Source organism: Perca flavescens, chromosome 3, assembly GCF_004354835.1.
Source record: "Perca flavescens isolate YP-PL-M2 chromosome 3, PFLA_1.0, whole genome shotgun sequence".
NCBI classification, from domain to species: Eukaryota; Metazoa; Chordata; class Actinopteri; order Perciformes; family Percidae; genus Perca; species Perca flavescens.
Genome location: NC_041333.1, coordinates 3,758,991 through 3,780,764, shown reverse-complemented (window position 1 = coordinate 3,780,764; position 21,774 = coordinate 3,758,991). Strand labels below are relative to the sequence as shown.

Genomic DNA, 21,774 nt, shown 5'->3' with positions numbered 1-21,774 from the left:
GGAGCCTCACATTTCACAGACAGAAAGATTTTTTTGTTAGTTCAAATTAGTTCAAAGAGAATCATTCAAATTAGTTGAATTAGCCTGGGTTTTTAAGAGTTATACGTGTATGTGCCAGGGAGTCGGTTCTCAGTTTTTGATGGATTAACAAAGGAAGTAGAACATTTATAACCCTCGGCAGCCCTCTCACGCTCAACACAAAGGTCCTGGTTAGTGGGAATAATAAAAAATGGAGTCGAGCAGGTAAAGGATGGGCGAGATGGGCTCATTTCCACCGATGATGACAGTCATTCTTCAGAGCTACATCGTGTCTGGGTGAATACTTACCGGGTCACTTCGGATCATCTCAGCCTCTAAGCCTAATTTGCTAATGACAGGAGAGCTGAGAAACAGTAAATGTCATCGCTCCGCCGCAATTTATCCCCGTCTGCAATTATGCTCCTTATCACACTGTATTAACTAAAGCAAAGGAACACCATATATGGTAATTACTCTGAGTGAGATGTTAGAGAGATGGTAACTGATAGTAGTTTGGTTAAATACAGTTGAAAAAAGGCGTTATCTGATTGTGAAGATGCAGCCCTGCTTCTCACCCCCTTGCCCTCACATGCCACTCGTTCATTAACCACTTACCTCAACAAGCATGACACAATGAGTTTTACATTGTCTGGTGTGTGGCCCATTTACCATCCAGTCATCGATTGCTTTAAAATGTAATAGATGTAAGAAATGTAGGACTCATCCTTTCCCCAAAGATATTATACCCATTCAGAGCCATTTGTGCAACATTTGTATTTTATCATCTGTGCATTTGTTCTCCATTATTTTTGCCTGTATTCACTGAGGTGATAGACCAGAATTAATCACCTGCACCAGCCACGTGCAGTAATTGATTTGTGTTTGTTTTTCCTGCAACTTTTTTCATGGTGAGCCCACAGAGAGGTTGGTTTTTGCTCCCCCTCTGTTCCTGTTTTTCATTTAGCAGACGTCATCACCTAAATCCCTCCATCTTCATCTTCATCCCCTGCCTCCCTCTCTAGCCTCTATTCTTTCAGTCCGCCAATGACGACATTCCCACATCAGGCATAGGCAGTCACAGCTGCGTTCGCAGGAACTCTTGCACCCCCTCCTTGGCCCCGCCTCAATGCTCCATGCACTCACAAACATGACACTGAAAACACAGTCTATGATTGATGAGGTAACAACCAGGCTTTGAGCTAGAAAATAGCATTGTTTTACTGAATGAATTCAATACTCTGTCTATTTTTGCCATTTCCTTTCAGCTCTATTTTTTATACACAGTGCCGCTACCTCACCAGCATGTTTCTTACTGTTTCTGATTAGTTTTTATTATTGGTGGCTGGCAATATGCAGACTTTGTTGTACGTCACCACAACAGGTAGTTACTGTTTTGCAAACTGCTGCACAAATTTACATCTTCGCGGAAGCAGAAAATAGAAAACATGAGTGTTTATACTTTTGTTCTTTGGCTGGATGATTTCGACAATTACAACCAAACAATAAGAACACATGCAATTACATTTGAATAATGTTTACCAAAATCATGCTCCATGTGTTTACTTCAGTACCTAATGGAATTTGTTTTGCAGTGTTTGTGTATGACTTTTTTCCCATATTGAGCCACGAGAGCACTCTGCAGGTAAAACATGCTAATTGCCTTAACAGTCGAAATAGCTTCGGTGTTGTGATGGTAGAAACACACAGGTTACTTAGATTTGGGTTGTGCTTCATTTTGATTATCAACCCATGAACCTTTAAAGGTCCTATGGCATTAGGGCTGGGAGATATGTACCATAAGTCACATCCCGATATATTTTGGCTGAATATCGATATCCGATATATATCCCGATATTTTTTTTCAAAGTCAAAGTCAAAGTCAAAGCCAAATATGACAGGTCACAAGTAGTTTCATAGAAACCGGCTATTTCAGTGAACAGTTGCAAAATCAAATGAATAAATGATAAACAGGTTATATATATATCTATACAAAATATCTTCACACTTAGATTTTTGATAAATAATCATCAGTAATGTGGATATAATGACTAAGTGGGTAAAGGCAAATAATAGAACAGTTACAACAGTCTGGTAAGTTCAGAAAATGACATCACTTTACTGTAATGTAGCCTTTAAAACCAGGAAAAGACACTTATGTCATATCACGATATTACGATATCCAAAATCTAAGACGATATCTAGTCTCATCTCACCATATCGATATAATATCGATATATCGACCAGCCCTATATGGCATGAAAAATTCGTTTATGAGGTTTTTTAACATTAATATGCCCCCCAGCCTGCCTATGGTCCCCCAGTGGCTAGAAATGGTGATAGGTGTAAACCGAGCCCTGGGTATCTGCCTTTGAGAAAATGAAAGCTCAGATGAGCCGATCTGGAATCTTCTCCTTATGAGGTCATAAGGAGCAAGGTTACCTCCCCTTTCTCTGCTTTGCCCGCCCAGAGAATTTGGCCCACCCATGAGAGAGAGAGAGACATCATGGCTTGCAAACAAGCGAAGCGTGGCAGTTGGTCAAGGCCACACCCCCACCCTCCACCTTGCCCCCCCTTACTCCTCCTCAATAGCTACAGACACAGAAATGGCACACCACTAAGACCTATATAAAAGAGACTTCAGATACAGTATTAGGGGACCACTAAGGTCTATATAAAAGAGACTTCAGATAAAGTATTAGGGGACCACTAAGGTCTATATAAAAGAGACTTCAGATAAAGTATTAGGGGACCACTAAGGCCTATATAAAAGCATCCAAAAGCAGCATGTCACCTTTAAAGTGCCCCGTGGAGTTTTGCTGTATATAAACAAAAGTTATGTTAATATTCAGTGATTCTCACCAAAACGGATTATGTGTATCCTTGAAGTCTAGCAAACATGTTGAATGCATTTCCCTCCTCATAAAATACTCAAGAAGCCAATTTTGTTTTAAGATTTGAAATAGTGTATTGTTTACACCCCCGTTTACTAGCTTGCAGTCACACTGACTGCCTTCAGCGGAATAGTTTGAAAATGTATTGCGTTAACCACGTGCACATGCATACAAAACGAGTCCACTCATAAAATAACCATGCTCCATTGCACTAATAGTGGTATAAAAAAAAACTCCACGGGTACCTTTAAACTTTAAGGACATGCCTTCTAAAAGCTGTGGTTTAACTTTTCTGAGCAACTTTGCCATTTGGTCGTATTTTCATACTTTTGCCTATCCTTCATCATAGACTGCCCGATTTCTGTTCTTAAATACTCAGGTGCTGGTGACCTGATACCTGAATGTTTTTAAGTAAATGAAAAGTCCTTAAGGGATTGGTTGCTCTCAATATTAAAGGGTCGGCCCACACAAAGTACAAAAAACACATTTTCTCATTTACCTCTTGTGTTGTAGGCATGCAGATAGTTTTGGTTTTATTGGTTACACTTTACTTGAAGGTATCTACATAAGAGTGACATGATACTGTCACAAATGTGTCATAAACATTATAAATAAGTCATAAACGTTTATGACATAACGCTTCTTTTAGTAAGTGTCATTCGGTTTTTGTCATCACAAGTTAGGGTTAGGGTTAGAGTTAGGGTTCATGTGTCATGACTGTGTCATGTGTTCATCACAGTGTCATGTCACTCTTATGTAGATACCTTCAAGTAAAGTGTTACCGTTTAATTTGCCCAGGTTTTGAGATAATCTAATATCTATGCTTCCACCCTAAAGCAATGGTGATGGAGGGGAGTTTAATTGTGATGCTCAAAGTATTCAGTACATACATTTAAATACAAATGTTTATTTGTAACCTCAAGTAGGCTATGCTACATAGCCAATTACACACCAAAAACCTCTGTCTGTACGCCTTTGATCTTCACCTCGTCCTTGTCGATGTATCTTGTGGTGCTCTCCCAGTGACCGTTTCCAGTAGCTCCAGTTCCGCATGCATTTGGCTGTGACAGCAAGCTTCGCTTTCCGTCACTTCTGCACGCTGACAAAGTGAAACCTCAGAAAAACAGACCATGCTGATTGTTCATGTTTCCCACGAACTTTGTGGTCACCTTTTTTTATCACGGTGTTGTTCCCCTCGTCTTCCCTTACTGCTGTCACTGTCTGCAACCATGGCAACAGCCAAAGACTTTCCAGGGCCTACAACAGGTAAATATCCCACTAGACGATCATTGCAAGCCAGATTTACAGTGTGATGGTGGATCTGGACCTGGGTCAGGACACATCACAGCCTCCACACAGCATGAGCCAAACCATCACCATGCATGGATGCTCACTCTGCTGACGCCAGCCGCTTTCTCTCCAGCCATGTCACAGGCTGCATAAGTTATCACACAATATGTTTCTGATTTGGTTTGCCTCCGCACAATGAAATAGACGTCTCTATCTGAGTGGCGCTGGGCTGGAGATTGTATCTGTGCCAGTGTGTAAATTTTCAATTTCAGATCAAGATATTACGTAGAAATGGAAGGGACATCCAAAGTTCTTTGCAGAACTCTTTATCTTTCACAGATCACATAAAAAATATTTCTGTTAGCCATATTGTTCTGGGTACGTTCGTGATTTAATCTTTGTGCATAGCATGTGGTTGTAGCAATTTAGTTTGACATTGTATTTATTTGTGAGATATATAATATATATATATATATATATATATATATATATATATATATATATATATATATATATATATATATTATAAGGTTTAAAACTTAGGGTTGTGTCTACTCCAGACTGAATGAAAGCATGATAGAAACAAGATTCCCAGTTCATGTTGTCTCAATGTCAATGTTAGCTTGATGCTAGTCTAGTAAAAGACTGCAACCTCACTGTTGTCTGTACCCAGGGCACAGTCACTGTCTGTCGGCTACACCCGCTGAACAGAACCGGGGCAACAATTTCGGCAGGGGGGGGAGATTGTCGGTACTACTACTTCCAGAGCCGTTATACAGCTTGTCCATACACTGTACAGTAAGAACATTACACTTTATGGTTGCATGCCCGTTTGTAAGAAAGTGGGAATCATCTTACTGTCCAACATATGATAACGTTGAAGCTGGCGATGGTAACGTTATTTACAATAACACAACATAAAGTTACATACATTGCGACCATACAAAAGCGACCTGTAGAGATCACTGTGTCCCAATCCAACAATTCAGGTTACGGGGTGTTTTGCCAAAGTTAAATTGCATGTTTTCATTATGAGGAAGTCAAACTTTTCTGGCATATGTCATGGATCCTGCATTATTATGGATCCCACGTAACTTCTAGGCAAGTCCCGCCCTTCAATAGCAGCTTGATTGGTTAGGGTTAAGCATTCACCTTGAGTGGTTAGGTCAGGATAGCCGATTGGTCAGGGGATAGAACCTGAACAAATCGGGTTACGTTACCTTGCGTAAGCATGGACGCCTGGCCAATAGTAGTGTGTGAATGCTATTGAATGGTGGTTTTTGCCTCAAAGTTGCGTGGGTTCCATAATAACACATGGATCCTACATTAGCAGTTAGCGTGTATTAGCATGGCGGCGTTAGCACCAGTCAGGATCACTTTACCGGCTAAGTCTAAATATTTTTTTCAATGAAGCTTTCCCAGACCCACTCTCAGTTCCAACTGAGAAGGGTCTGGTGTCAGCCAGGCTATGGCAACCTGGCCCGGCTGTCAAAATAGGCGGTAGCTGATACCAACACACAGTCCAAAACACAAACAGACATTCCATCATGGAATATTTCAAATATCTATTTCAAAATAGAGAAATTACTGGCTTTAGCATTGTTGTCAGAAAACATAGTATTTGCACTTAGCATGTTTCCTTAATATCTGATGACACATTGTGGTCATTTTTTATTAAATACGGTAAATATATTACATATTGCACCAGATAAGACAAAATATGGCAAATGGAGTCATGTCTGTAGTTTTCCTTTAGTGACAGTGTGCGTAGCTTCTTTAATGTAATCTTAGTGTTTTAAAGAAAGTTGTTCTAATTTTTGCAACCATCTTGATTTTAAATGTTGCCTCTCTGCAGTTTTTCCCAGAATTGACATACACGTAATCAGTGCATTTACATCTGAAGTAAACAAGCTGAAAACTGGTTTAAATACTCATTTTGTCACACTTTAAGATGAAAGCATATTTAATAAGATGTGTTGAGATGACACATTCAGCTGCAGTGCAGCAAGAGCAGTTCAGCTTGTCTCATTCCTGCGAGCAGTGTGCATCAGCCGAGTGTGATATGAAAATTGCTTATGCCCCTTGTTGACAGCGGAGTCACCCGTACAGATCATTATATCCATCGACATGCAACCAAAATTAAGTTAATTCAACTGTTGTACCAAAACAGTTATTGCTTCAAAGTGAAGTGCCTGCTTGTGAGTCCTTGATAAAACAATCGTGGTGGTTCTATCCTGCATGGAGTTAAACAAACTGCATGTTTTCACAATGCCATCTCTTTTTATTTTTAACGTCCCATACTGGGTGCAGGGAAATGAGGGTTGCATTTCATTAACAGAGGAGTATAGCGAACATTGTAGGTACATCTCCGCCGTCATTTCCCAGGGTCACTTTGCAAAACTGAGCACAAGCCATAGCCATTCATCAGCTTGAGATAATGAGAGCACACAAGGTGCACAGTAAAGACACAGCCACTTACAGTTTATTACAGGACAGACACAAAGGCATGCTCCTGCCTGGGAAACCTTCAGCTCGCTCTCTGCCCGGAGGACACCTGATGTTAAATAATACTTGTTTTAAAAAAAAATCCTGGTCCTCAGCAGCAGAATGTGGCAGTGAGCAAGGGGAAAACACAACAGATAGCATGTGTAGAGGCTTTGGCGAAAAAAAAAAAACTTAAATATCACTCAGAGCTAATTCCACATTTTTGAATTTTGCAGAGAATTGTGGTATTTCCTATGAGTACATCCTTTTTACCACAATCCAAGCACTTCAAAGCAGCGATGTCAGGTTGCTCCAACTACGACAGGAGCTCATTTGGGACTGTTGTGCTTTGTTCGTGTGTGTTAAAGTGTTAAAGCTACATCTGGATTTGTTCACGTTACTTGCAGGAGTAAAAAAAAATATATATTTATTTTCATTGCTTTTCAATAAAGGTCTTAAATAGGGCTGCACGATATGAGGAAAATATTTGATATGTGATAATGTTTAATATTGCAGTGATGATATTACTTGCGATAAATAAACAGATATTGAAGTGTACTCAGTTCCGCCTTTCTGCTGATTTCAGTATTTGGCTAAAATACAACTGATTGCTTGTTGAATTTAAAACAAATGAAAGGAAATCATTTCCATCATTCTTTTATTGAACAAATTGATTGTTGAATTTCATTTAAAAGGCACCACAAAAAAAAAATTTAAACATTGACTTGACTTTTAACTAACGCAACGCGTCTTTCACGATGTGTCGCAGCCTTTCACGATGTGTTTATTGCGCCAATTGAGATCACATGACGATAAAAAAATATATATATATATATTGTGCAGCCCTAGGTCTAAACCTGCATTAGACAGTGGCGAAACATCTTGCAGGTGTTCATTTTGTCGCTCCACTTCTCCCTCCATTTCTCTCTGTCTGTGTCTCGTGTCAGATCCTAATGCTTTAGGACAACATGGACCTGACCACGCTTTAATCGGCGGTGTTGTTGCAGTCGTGGTCTTCATCACATTGTGTCTGATAATAGTTCTCGGACGATATCTGGCCAGACATAAAGGTAAAAGAGGTCACTTTTCTTGCTTGGAGTAAATGTATAAATGTCTAGTGTGTTTCAGCGGGTGGATAACTGGCTGTATGGCTCTGTTTGTCCACAGGGACGTACCTAACACACGAGGCCAAAGGAGCAGAGGATGCCCCAGACGCAGACACAGCCATCATCAATGCTGAGGGAAACCATGTTCATGCAGAGGAAAAGAAAGAGTACTTCATTTAGACTTCTGTTACTCTTTTCCTTTTTTTCTGTTTCATGAGAATTTTTGACAGCAGACATGCAATTTTAAGCTGCCTCGGCATCACAACATGTGCTGTTTTACTTTACTTATTATTCTTTTGTCTTCTCCAGAAAGCTCATGCTCGGATATGCTTTGCTTTGCTGACAATTCTCCTTTTGTAACCAATGTAAACCATGTACAATTGGATTGTTTTCGTTTCAGTTTTACGGTGCCTAAATGCTTTCTTTTTCTGCATTTCTTTCATCGCTTGCATTAGCTTTTTTTCTCTACCATCTTACTGTATCTGTTATACAACTTTTTGCAAATTTTTTTTTTTTTTATTAGTATTCTGAAGCAACAAGAAATGGGCTTCAACAGAAGTTTGAGTCAAGTCTTAGCTTTCCGAAATGTTTTGCTTTAAGAGCAGAATATGTAAAATACATCAATTTTATCAAACAAACAGGATTAAATAGTGGTTTTGGATGTTGCCTGGAGCTTACCCCACCACAGCCATACTGTATACATTCAAAAAAAAGTCATAAAACTGACCAGACACTTTGACAAAACAAAATATAACTGAAGCACAATCTGTGTGATTGTCTCTAGATGAAATCAAGTCCCTCTCAGCACTGTCTGTATATTTCTGCATTGATTTACGGTACTTTCAGTTTTTGCTCATGTTGTTGATTTGTACCAACAGAGAAAAAGTTAGAAAATTAAAAGCACAAAGTCTGAGGACTAACACGGAAGGGAAAACACATCAACCGTTTCTTGTCTCAGGATTCAATATGATTCTAGATAGAGAGATGGTGTCAGACAGGTGATGAAGATTTCAGTACACTTGCAGTTAACGTCGTGGATGAGGAACTTTCATTTTGGTTGGCAATTTGATGTAAGGTCCAAACTGAGTGAGTGGAACCTTCCGGGGGTTCATTATTCATGTTGAATTTTATTGAACAACTATGCTCAATGTGTGGATATTGCTGTAAAATACTTTGCTAACGTGAATATTGGTGAACAATACTGTTGAATCTTGGGATCCCTGACATATTACAATGTGTATATTAGAATATGCATTATTTAAAGTATTCCACAAGTCTTATATTTGTTTTCCATTTATCTATTGAGAGGTTGTTTTTTGCCAGGCGGCATGTAAATATTGTGTAAGTATTCAATTTTAGTCAAAGATAAAACACTGGTTTTAGCTTTTCATTTCAGGTCTTATCTGTTCCCATCACTTTGATGAGATCCTTTTCACATTTTTGAAGATTTTTTTCAAACAGGGATTCTGATAAATTGCTCAAAATGTAAAAAAGAAAAAAAAAGAAGAAAAAAAAACTGGTCAAAATATATGTATTTATTATTATGATTGATTGACATTTATTATATAATACTATATTGATTGATATTATTGCTGTTATTACTAAAGTAGTTGTCTGACATTAACCTATCCATTTTTTTATTCTGTCACTTATCATAAAAAAACAATACAAGGATCACCGTTATGGCCTTTGAGTTTGCTGCAAACAGTACTAATGACATGTTGAGGCATTGGTGAATCAGACATGCCCTCACTGTATATAGTCACTGTATCAAAGACATTGAACCACATTGCCAATGCTCATACATGTTATTTTGTTAGTTCAGTATGATGCTATAAATAACTCATTTTGTACAAAGTTTTAATCGCTGTAATTAATTTGCTTTTTATGGGGGATGTGTGAGGTTTGCTTTTTTCTCAGTATTGAATATTCATTTTTCAACTTTGCCACTGTAAAAAAAAAAAGAGAAAAGAAAAAAGAGAGACTAAGTGCGGATTAAAATATGAACAACTTGAAAACTGCCATTTTGTTGTGACTAGGTTTGTACTTTGAAATGCAACCAAGGTAATGCTTTTAGCTCGTGAATTAAGGCACCATTACCCACAATCACAATATCAGTCTGCAGCTCGACAGTTCTACAAAAGGGAGCACATTGATGGACAGCGCAATGACCAAAGCTGCACTGTTATTGTTATTCCATGCAACTGTTGAGTATTACCTAGCCTTTAGTATTAATAATATATGCAAAGTGTTGAAGAATTAAAAAACCATGAAGCTCCTCAGGAAGATTGCCAGAGAGGCTCTCAGCTCATGATTTGTGCGTTAATACAGGGTGACAAAAGGAAGACTTGAGTCTCCCTGAATTCCTCCCCCGTGTCACTGGAGCCGAGTTCGATGTGCTTGAAGTGGCTTCATGAAACTACCCGCAGATGTCAAAGCAGCAGGCTGTTGCCCTTGTTTTCAATAAAAACTTAAGAGAGGAAGTAGGCTGGGAGAGGAAAACTGGAGGCAAACCACTTGTGATTTGACTTTATGGTCAGGATGTTCGGATGCAGCTGATTGCTTTAATTTGAAGTGAAATGATAACACTCAAGATGAAACTTTAGTGATCCCTCAGGGGAAATTAGATCATTCAAGTAGCAAATAGTAGCATCTAACAGGAAAAAAGACAAAAGGAATAAATGTCCTAAATGTGCTAAATAGATGACAAAATAAGAAAAAAATAAAGAGTGAAACCATAACATAGACTGGATACAATTGTGGAGTTCAAATATATATCCCGTGTTGCCTTTGTAATTGTGTGAATTATAGAAAAACGAGTATGGATCACTGATGAATTGATACAGGTAAGCCTATTAGCATTCCTAGTCTACCTAATTACTGGAAATAAGGATTGCTGCAGGATTAATATGTTCTATAGATGGGGATTAGTATGCTTAAAAATGCTGTCTATACAACATAAAACAGAAGTGTGCTTATAAAAAGACTGTGAATATATGAGGGACATATGGGAGGATTCAAAATCCTAGTATTCCAAAAAAAAACATGGTGAGCAAATGTGCATTATATCCACAGGGCCATATGTATGGACATAAAGTGTAATGGTCTGGATACGAGCATTATAAAAACTAAACATTTGACTAAAGCAAATTTTGATTATAGTATCTTCCATTTAACAGTAATCAGAATACTACACGTGCAATAAACCCTACCAATTTAGAATGAAAAAGGAAGCACCTTTTATGGTCCATTATTACTGCTTCAGTGACACAGATGGAGTTTTTTTAAATTTGAGGATGGATATAATAGCCTTGTGCAGATTACTGAGCTCATATTAAATATCTCGACATCCTTAAAGGGATATCTGGTTCCAGGACACTCCCATTGACCTTGAGCATAATGTTGCTTCCCCAGCAGACTAATGTTGCCATTATCAACACACTGTCCAGCCAGCCATCTGCCTGCTCCACGCAACGCCCCCCACACAGAGAAGCTTCCCAATGCTCACTTCATAATCATTACCACCAAAAGCCCAGCCAGTTCAAATAAACATCAGCTCCCACTATCCCACTCCTTGGCGTTATTAAAACCTAAGTGCTTCGTTAAGCTATGTAAATTGAGATAGACTGTCTTGAATAATGGCTGGCAGAAAATAATGCTAAAAATCCATCATAATTTAGTAATTGGATGTGGAGGAGGGCAACATTCATGTGCAATCGTAAATAGTGAGTTGGAAAATAGATTTTCTCTTTACCCTTGAAATGTGAGAACCGTACCCTGGGCAATGTAAGTATCACAGCATGACCTCTTAGGAGGCCTTGTAAGTCTTACTAAACTGAAGAAACTGATCCCCACTGTATCCTGTAGGCATGGTCCATATCAGTCCTCCAGCTCACAATAAGCTCTTATCATAGCAGAACAGACTCTCAGTCTCTGACAAAATCCTTCAGAGACAAATTGATATCTTAAAAAATAAAAAAAATAAAAACACTATTACACTTTATCATATTAGTTCTACAGCACAATTCTGATTTAGCAATGTTGAACATGAATTCTATAACTAGTAGTCCTTGCAGTTGTAGCTCCAGTCCTGTACAATTAAATAGTCAGACTGGGTGTGGTACTTCATAAGCGTTTGCCTTTTTTCTAGTCTCCACATGAAGACTCTGGTAGAAATGTTTCGTATTTTACAGTAACTTGGGCCAGACTGTTATCAACACAGTTACAACACAATTACAAAGGCAACAAGGGCAAAGATACAAATAATGGTCCTTCTTTAAGATTAACAGCATGTGGTTTGGTGCAGAAATAACAGTAATTCCACTTGTTTTCACTATCCGAGCATGTCAATTGCCATGTGTAATTCACTAGGCGATTTGCTGAGGAAGTAAAAGGATAAAAGGATTTTAAAGATGGAGTGGGATTGCGAGGCAAATGCAGTATGCTAAACATAAGCTATGAAGAAATGTTTTTCCTCTGGATTTTAATTACAGATTTAATTGGTATTAGTGACACTGTGAAGTACCCCAATGATTCATCCAAACCTTAAGTCTTCACTGTATTTTCTGTCAATAATAATCACAACATTCCCAACTGGAAAAAAAAAAATCTATCCAGCTATGTTCTTTTTATTCCATTAATATTGTGTCATCTTTCATATTGCCTGCCAGGCAGGACAAATATTTAGGAAGAGTTTACGTGTAATCATTGCTCTGCACCCAAAGGTGAGGTGCAAAGAGCAGACGAGAGATGAAATTCACAATTTTTCAATATCCTCCTTTTCATTTTCAGGACTTTGTTTTGGGAGTCTGTTATCGTTGCCCTTAGAAGCCGGGGGTTGCATTGTTTGTGTAAATGGTTTTGTCTTTGATTGACAGCTCATTCTAATGGGGCAGTGGGTAGAATAATAATGCTATGTTGACAGCACTGGTGCTACCTTTGAAAAGAGTTGTTGCAGAAAAAATCTCATGGTAATGCCAACTAGCATTGCAGGTACACTCCTTGAACATCAGGGAATTGTCAAAATACCCACAGCTTGATCAGTTGAATGTTTTCTTACTTTTATATACACTCCCCGGCCACTTTATTAGGTACACCTTGCTTGTTCCAGGTTGGACCCCCTTTTGCCTTCAGAACTGCTTTAAGATTTTTAGTGGCATAGATTCAACAAGGTGCTGGGAACATTCCTCAGAGATTTTTTTTGGTCCATTTTGATTGATTTTGTGCAGATTCCACCACATCCCAGAGGTGCTCTATTGGATTGAGATCTGGTGACTGTGGACGCCATTTGAGTGCAGTGAGCTCATCGTCATGTGCAAGGAACCAGTTTGAGATGATCTGAGCTTTGTGCCATGGCACGTTATCCTGCTGAAAGTAAAAGTCACTGGATATTTCTTTTCTTTCAGCCCATTCTCTGTAAACCCTAGAGGTGGTTGTGCGTGCAAATCCCAGTAGATCAGCAGTTTCTGAAATACTCAAGCCAGACTGTCCGACACCAACAACCATGCCACGTTCAAAGTCACATAAATCACTTTTATTCCCCTTTCTGATGCTCAGTTTAAACTTCAGCAGATCATTTTGACCATTTCTACATGCCCTAAATGCATTGAGTTTCTGCCATGTGATTGCCTTACATGATATTTGCGTTAACTAACAGTTAGTCTATATCAACAACGTTTCACTTTGGGATTGCTCCGGTGCCGCAGAAAATTCCGCTGGATGTCCCTCATTTTCGGCCGGTAGTCCGTCACCTTCTGCTTTCTTTGTGTTGGCGTTCTAAACTCCGGCTGATTTGTGAGGACTATGGTTAACTGCTCCTCAGATCTCTGCAGGGTAAATCCAGACAGCTAGCTAGACTATCTGTCCAATCTGAGTTTTCTGTTGCACGACTAAAACAAGTTCCTTCCTGAGGCTATTTTGCAGAGGCAACATCATTGTGTCCGGGGGTTAGCGCCGCCCATGACGATCGTGATTGGTTTAAAGAAATGCCAATAAACCAGAGCACGTTTTTCTCCCAACCCCGGATTGTTATGTGGACAAGCCAGACCTTCCTCCTACGGCGCTGTGGAGGAACGTCAATGCGAGATTAACAGTTGTAACAGGTGTACCTATTAAAGGGGCCGCTGAGTGTATGTTCAAAACAGCACATTTCAATTCTTTACATTGTAAAGCTAATAAAGGTGGATCACAGCTGAGCCTTCTGTAGCCTAGTTTGACTTATAGCTGCAACATTCACACACCATCTGTATTGCTGCTGAATCAGAGGGCTGTAGGATCATTTCATGAGATGTGTTTTGCCTAATCATATTTGATGAGATTAAACAGATCACTCACACTTCCACTTGTGACAGGGCAGAGTGGAAGTTAGAAGGAGTCAAATGATCTGGAACAAAGAACATGAGCTTGTGTATCCCCTTGGATGCATCACCATGCCATTAGTCAGATGAATGTGTACAGTCAGATACAATTCCCTTGTTTGCTGCATGAGGGCTTCCACTTTGTGAGGCAGCGGCTCCGCTGTTCGAATCAGGCCACATGCAGGCCTGTGGATTGATGACTGAAACAGGGCTACCCACTGTATTTTAAACTCATTCATCCACACTGACTCACATTCTCTGTGGTGCATCTTGAAATAGCCTGCCCTGGGATTGTTTGTCTGCCATTTGATTTATTCTATATTGTATTTTTAGATCTAATTAAAACAAACTTTTGTATATTGTTTGGCTGAATTTTGAATTGCGCAGGCCCAGGAGAGTACATAAAGGGGAGCCTTATCTTGAGTAGTCTTTTGGGGGGGGGGGGGGGGGGCTAGTACCTGTGGCATAAGGTATGCAATAAATAGAGCGCCATCTGTTTGGATTTGAGCACTTGAGATTCTTCCAAGGAACTCACCAGAGACTTAATTAAAGTTAGAATATTAGTGAGTGGGAAAATAATGTTCCTCCAATAAAATGACAACTCTTAGCATAACTTTGATTTGAACAGATTTTCTTCAGAGTTTCTCTAGATCAAAAAAGACAGTGCTGCACTTTTATTTAAGTATGGATCTTTAAAGACTATCATAAGACATTACTGCTGCTAAAATGTTTCTCTGAAAATAGACAAAAGGTCTTCACACTTTGTGACTCAGCTAAGTCTTTTAAAAATTGATTAGATAAATTCTGGTCAACAAAGAATATCCTGTGTCATTATAAAGCTGACTTGTGATTATTTGTGAAATTATTGTTATTTTATTCAAATATATTGTGGTATTATGTTGTTGTATTGTTTGTTGTAGATGGAGAGTTTGGTGTGGAGGATTTATATCTTGTACCAGAAAATGTTCAATGCATTTCAATAAATATAATTTCAATGCTTTTTACCGGTGGTGTTTTCGTAGCCGTTAAATCTAATAAAGTTCTGTAAGCTTTTTTAAATTCTAGTTTCCATTCATCCTCGGTGGGTCTGCCATTTCTAGCTAATGATGATGTATGTTCACACAGGAAATGACATGTTGAATGTGGAAAAGACGTGCTAGTGGCTAAATGGATAATTAGCCAGTTAATGAATGGCAGTATATTTTTGGGAAAGATGGTGTTCCACAAGCTCATTGTCACCTTTTACCAGAAGCAACTATGGCTCACTTTTATTGTACGTACTGTTGGAAAACCTCAGTGTCTCCAAGATGTCATGTGTCGGAAAACTGTAGTTCAAACATTCATAACTGTTCATTCATGTTCATTCATTCGGAACATTGCTTCATTACTGTAGTTAGAAGCAGGTTTGTGATTAAAGATGACTGTGCTGCCAACAACTGGAACGTGTCCAAACACTGTTAGTAGTGAGGAAAGTGAATGGTATTTAAGGAATAATAATAATAAAAAAACAATTATAACCAGAGGTGTCAAGTAACGAAGTACAAATACTTCGTTACCTTACTTAAGTAGAAATTTTGGGTATCTATACTTTACTGGAGTAATTATTTTACAGCATACTTTTTACTTCTACTCCTTACATTTTCACGGAATTATCTGTACTTTCTACTCCTTACATTTTAAAAATAGCCTCGTTACTCATATTTCAGTTTTCATTCCGGCTCGTCATCGTTCAAAAAAAACACACACAAAAACCCCTATCCAGATCGCTCCATCCGGATAGCGATATTACGAATCCCACTATGGCCACGCCAAGACCCGCCCTTCAATAGCGTTCACACACTACTATTGGCCAGGCGTCCATGCATACATGTACAGGTCCTATCCCCTGACCAATCCCCTAACCCTAACCTTAACCACTCGAGGTAAAATGCCTAACCCCAACCAATTGAGCTGCTTCGTAGGGCGGGTCTTGGCGTGGCCATAGTGGGATTCGTAATTTTGCATCCGGATAGAGTGAATTTGATTGTGGTTGGATGAGAAGTATAAACATAGTCATTCCAACACCCTATTGGTTTGTACGCGATCCATCAAACCTGCACAGACCCGGTGCCTTAACGACCGTTATCTACCGGACCGAATAGCAACGTGGATTTCGGTGCCTTATTTAGGTGCCACTTAAATGCCTGCGCTTCTCTCTGATGCTCCGAAAACGGACGTTAGAGGGAACTGAAACATCGCCGCACGGGACGCTAGTTAACACTACAGTTGGTAGCAGGTAACGTTAGCCTACGGTTAGCTAGCAGCTGGAGTAAACACGGTTAAAACGGACAGCTAAACTGTGTAAAAGTGTGTCTGTATTTCACTGGAGAGGATTGTAACACCAGACTGTAGCTGCCGTTGTCTGAAAAACACAGACACAGAGATGTGTCACCTTTTTCAGCTCTTCTGAGTTTGCAGGTATGATTTTAATATAACATTATTATAGTCATATGATTTTGTCCTAACGTTTTGGGGTTAAGCTGTTGTCCTTAATGGCATTGTTTCCCCCTTACATCAGGGGTCTTCAACGTTTTTTAAACCAAGGACCCCTTAACTTAAAGTGAGATGTAGCAGAGACCCCCTACTACATATTGTATGAAATTAAGTTGCATATTAAACTGGGCCTTCAATAACTGTTAGGGCAACCTAAAGCCTTCTTACATACCCTTTTTTCATAAGCTATTAAAATATTAATTGTTGGCATGATTTTATAAATCATATTTTAATGTTACATACTGTATGTGACATACTGTATGTGGCACAGTAAATCTAGGATTAACTGTATCTTTGGGCTGATATCTTAGGGACTACCTTACCTATAGGCCAGTAAGCCTATCATCAGTGGGAATAAATGTTCGCTAATAATATGTTGGAATTATGTTAAGGCATTTTAATTTTAAAAGACTCAAAGATAATAAAAAGACTCAAAAATTTACAATAATTTGGAGGGCCCCTGCAATGACTTTGAGGACCCCTTGTTGAAGATCTCTGCCTTACATTACTTGTACTTTTATACTTTAAGTAGTTTTGAAACCAGTACTTTTACACTTTTACTTAAGTAAAAAGCTTGAGTTGATACTTCAACTTCTACAAAAGTCTTTTCAAACCCTAGTATCGATACTTCTACTTGAGTAATGAATGTGAATACTTTTGACACCTCTGATTATAACTACATATTTAATGAACATAACATAATGTTCTTTCTCCCATGTATTCTATTATAGAAATTTAATTTTCAAATAACAAACACTCTCCAGTGCAAACAGAATAATAATGTGTAAACAGTGTATTGAAAAGGTTCTGACAAACTGCTGTGCCTGCAGGATGCCAGCTGTCTGGATGTGGGCGGACATCAGGCGTTGGCATCAGTCTCATTATCATCAAAGTCCCCCTCTCCCCCCTCCGCTGGATAGCTCTTCTTTTTTCAGTACTTTTAGTAATGGCATAGGACCACATTAGGTTTACTTGCCCCTGGTTTAAAATAGCGTCAGTAGCACAACATTGGCACGATGCACTGTCTGTTGTTTGCAGTGCACTTTTATCTATTGCATCAATAATCACTTACACATACATATTACATGTGCACAATTCATCTTGCAAATGATGCTTGTGTTTATTGCTTTAAAATTTCATGACTATTTATTGTATTTACATCAAATATTCTATTATTAAGTCAAGGTTTCTCAAGTTTAACAAAATTGCGCAATACCATGATCAACCTCGCTGTAAGAGCCAATTAGTGCCCTTAAATAAATAGGAACTTATCTTTGGTTCCTCGGGTGCAACCCGGAAGCACATACAGTTTTTGACCACACGCACACCACAACACCACAACATCACACAGGCATACACACAAGCCGTGATTTGTCTGGAAACCCAACTAATATCTCATGGAAATAAATGGAACCAAAGGTTTTAACTGCAAATATGACTTGGACTTTCATTGATCAAAAAGGTAAAAAGTGTGTCAATTACTCTACCCGTGGAACAGCACCTCAGAGGCTTAAAGCTTGGGCTTGCCTCTAAATTCGCTGTTCAAAAATGGTGTAGAAGGTAGTCATAACCGGTAGCTCTGTAAGTATTGAATGATTCTCAGAGGCCTCGAAGTTGGGCGCTAAAGGCACACAGTTGGTTTAGAGCAGAGACACCACTTGTTGCTTAAAAAATGCACCTATGGTTGTTGTTTTTTTTTAAGATAATTTTTTTGGGGGGGCTTTTTCCCTTTATTTGTAGTGACAGGGAAGGTGCTAGAGAGAGGGGGGATGTTACGCAGCAAAGGGCCGCAGGTCGGATTCCAACCCCGGGCCGCTGCAAAGGACTACATGGGGCGCACGCTCTTGCTGGGTGAGCTATTAGGTCACCCCAAAAATGCACCAATGGTTAGTTTAGGAATGTAGCTGTACAGGTGAGTTTCTCTTTCTCACATAATGCATTTCTGGCAGGCTACATACTGCAGGGCATATTTACCCCAACAGTCAGTTTTACATTTTTGATTTAAAACATGAAAATATCATCAATATTAATCTGTATTAAAGCACGTTGCAAAGATAAACCATACGTGAGAATTGGCATGTGACATATGAAGAACTTATCTTGATTGATAGGGTTGTAGCTGTTAAAGAATGCATAGAAAAGGATAGGGAAGGACCAGTGGGATTGCTAAAGCTTGAATACTTCCAGAGTAGCATGCCAGTGGTCTTTATGATGCCAGCCAGTCAGTGTGCTGGTGAGCCTCAGGGATTACTCCAGAGAGACAGCTCCGTAAGACAACTGATTAAATAGTAGTGAGAAGAGTGAAAATGTTTAATTCAGCCATAGTTAGTATTCATGGGAAGGACAGCCATACAAGGGTTCACCTTGAGGGGTCATCAGGGGAGAAGGTCCAGAATCCCAAAGAGCTGCCGGGCCAAGTTTCCACATAGCACTTGGAAACACAACTGATTGTGATTTTAATTGCTTTGATTATCAAGTTTACTTTGGCTAAATTGAAAATGGTAATGCATCACATAGCGAATGAACAGACTGATATGCTGTGAAAAGGAGTTCTGTTGTGCAGCTCTTGTGACATTGTGATAGAGTTAACAGCGAAATCAATGCTGAACTTCAAGTGGTGGATATAAATGAATACGTTCCTCATACATTCAATCCACTGCATAAATTACAGTCAACTTTAATATGTGTGCATGTTTTATGGCATCTTACAAAAATAAAGTGAAACATTGTGCACAAGATTGCCTGTGCTAGGAGATTATATTTAATTATAAATATAATTACCTGCTTATGTCACTACATTTATTATATCACAGTTTTCAACCAATGCTCCAAAATAACTTGTGGAGGAGTATAGAGTACTGCTACATCTAGAAAGACTGGGTATGATTAATGCTTGTCCAGGAGTCTGAACAGTTTGAACTGCGGATTGTTTCTCTTATTTGCAACTAGCTCAAAGAAGAATAAATATCGTTCACGTTAGCTACAGAACAATGTGGGATCAAGCCACTGTGGTGCACATCTTTTTTCAGGACTGTGAAGATTTCTAAGCCTTAGTTTTGGAAATTCAAATTGTCAAAACCTTCTGTTCAGTGTTTGCAGCTTGAAGTAATCCAAAACAATACTATTTATATTAGCTTGGCTCTGTGAAAGAGTGCCAGCTATACAAAGACATGATGAAACCCCTGTGTTGAAATACATCACCATGACGTTGAAAACTAATTCAATTATATGCATCGGCAGTTCAATAGACCTACAGAATTGGGTTATTGTCTGAAATGATGAAAAAAAGAAAAATACCAGTAAATCATGTGTGAATGAAGTTTAATGTAAAAATGATTTTCACAGAGTTGCCAAAATGGGCCTCAAGAACAAGGGATATGATTTCTGCAGTCATTTGCCAAGCTATTTACTCTGCATCAACTACCAATCATATATACTTTGCATCTTCAAAGGTATTCCTATAGTGGAGAGTACTACAGTGGTAACACTTTAAAATAATAATCTTAAAGATTATCATTTCAATACATGTCTATTAAGTCTCTATGTATCGCCAAATGAGCTAACATGACGGCGACTGAGCCTATGGCCCACTGATGATACATTTTCAGTATTACAGTATGAACTGGGTGTCTGTGGCGACAGTCCCGGGAAAAAATCACAAGCAGAGCAGTTAGCGATGGGTTTTCCATCATCCAGAAGTGGTTGGGAGAAAGAGAAAGAAAAGAGATTACAGATAATGAAACAAGTGAAAGTGAGATCCAAAAACACACCTAGAAATACCGCCGTGCTGTGTCGCCGAAGGGAACAAAGCAGAGATCTTTGGGATTGTAACTTTAAGTCCCCCTAATCCTTCATAGCAGTACACAAACTTATGTTTAATTGTTTATAACACACTATAATGTAATTGTAAGCATACATATGGACATTTCAAGTGTTTTGTTAATGTACAACACTTGCCAGCAATTTTCACTTATCCTATGAAGACATATTTTATATTATTAACTGTATTTGACTATAATGTCAACAGCAGCCTCCACTTACGACTGTCCACAGGACAAGTTCTTTTTATAATACATTAATAAACATTTCAATCTGCTACATAATGTGTTAAAACTAAAAGTCATTAATTAAATGTTTGTATAATGCTTATAAATGCAAAATATGGTTACTTAAAATAGAGTGTTACCAATATGATGTGCTGTAGGGCCAAGTAGGGAAAAAAAAACAGGAAAGGTTCACAGCACAGTGTGTTTTTTTTTTAAGTCTAACCCATATATGTAGATTACATAGATAGCTGCCTTTGATCATAAAAAAGAACTATGCATCATGCACTGCTCTAGAGGAGGAAACATACCAAAAATGTACAGCATTTTGCTTATTATGCTGTATAGGTTGGCTCACTGAATCAAGGTTACATGTTTGGGTTTTGATCGATAGGCATTGCATCAAGCGAGGGGCGTGAATAGAGTAAAGTCAATACGGATGATGAGTTTCATGATGAAAACCAGGAGATTCCAGAAGTGTTGTCAGTAGGATAAAAGTTGATTGATTTAAAAGCTGACTCTGATGTGTTTTGTTCCCTCAGTCCTTTCAAGATCCAGCTCCTCAATGTCACCCTAGTTATTTAACAAGCAATAAAAGTACGCAATGGTCTCACCAGGAGTCTTAGCCGTTTAGGTACGGTCCCATTGCCCGCTTTCATTTATTGTAAAAATATGAATGTGTCACATAACAATTAAACGCTGTGAGGCAGGAAAGTGGAAGGAAATTAACACCACCATTGTCCCAACCTTGACCACCTGCACCACCTTGTCCCTGCAGTTTAGGGATAATGATGTTAGAGTCGCTGAGACCCCTGATCAGAGGAAAGGGGAAAGCACCCCAGAGATTTCCAAATACTCCAAGCATAACCTCTATCTGCTGAGCCATCTTATTGACATGTAGCCAAAACTCATAGTGCCTAGGTAGGATAATCATCTTACAGTAGGTGGCCTCTATTGTCCTCCCGGGGTCAAAACGGAAAATGATTTTTTCATTTTTTTTTAATTCATGGTCAATAAACCTCATTTATGTGACATTATACCTAATTTTTTAGTT

At 38.8% G+C, this 21,774-nt stretch overlaps 1 protein-coding gene across 2 annotated transcripts in view; it reads left to right on the top strand.

Annotated features, from left to right (window-relative positions):
- The window catches only part of cadm2b (cell adhesion molecule 2b), a 189,906-nt gene extending 180,621 nt beyond the window's left edge, over positions 1-9,285 (top strand). For both annotated transcript variants that reach the window (XM_028574644.1, XM_028574645.1), the window contains exons 8-9: positions 7,631-7,753; positions 7,851-9,285. In XM_028574644.1, coding sequence (XP_028430445.1) covers positions 7,631-7,753; positions 7,851-7,969 — 242 coding nt within the window. In that variant the 3' untranslated portion in view covers positions 7,970-9,285. The remainder of the gene's footprint in view (positions 1-7,630; positions 7,754-7,850) is intronic.
- The last annotated feature ends 12,489 nt before the right edge of the window (positions 9,286-21,774 follow it).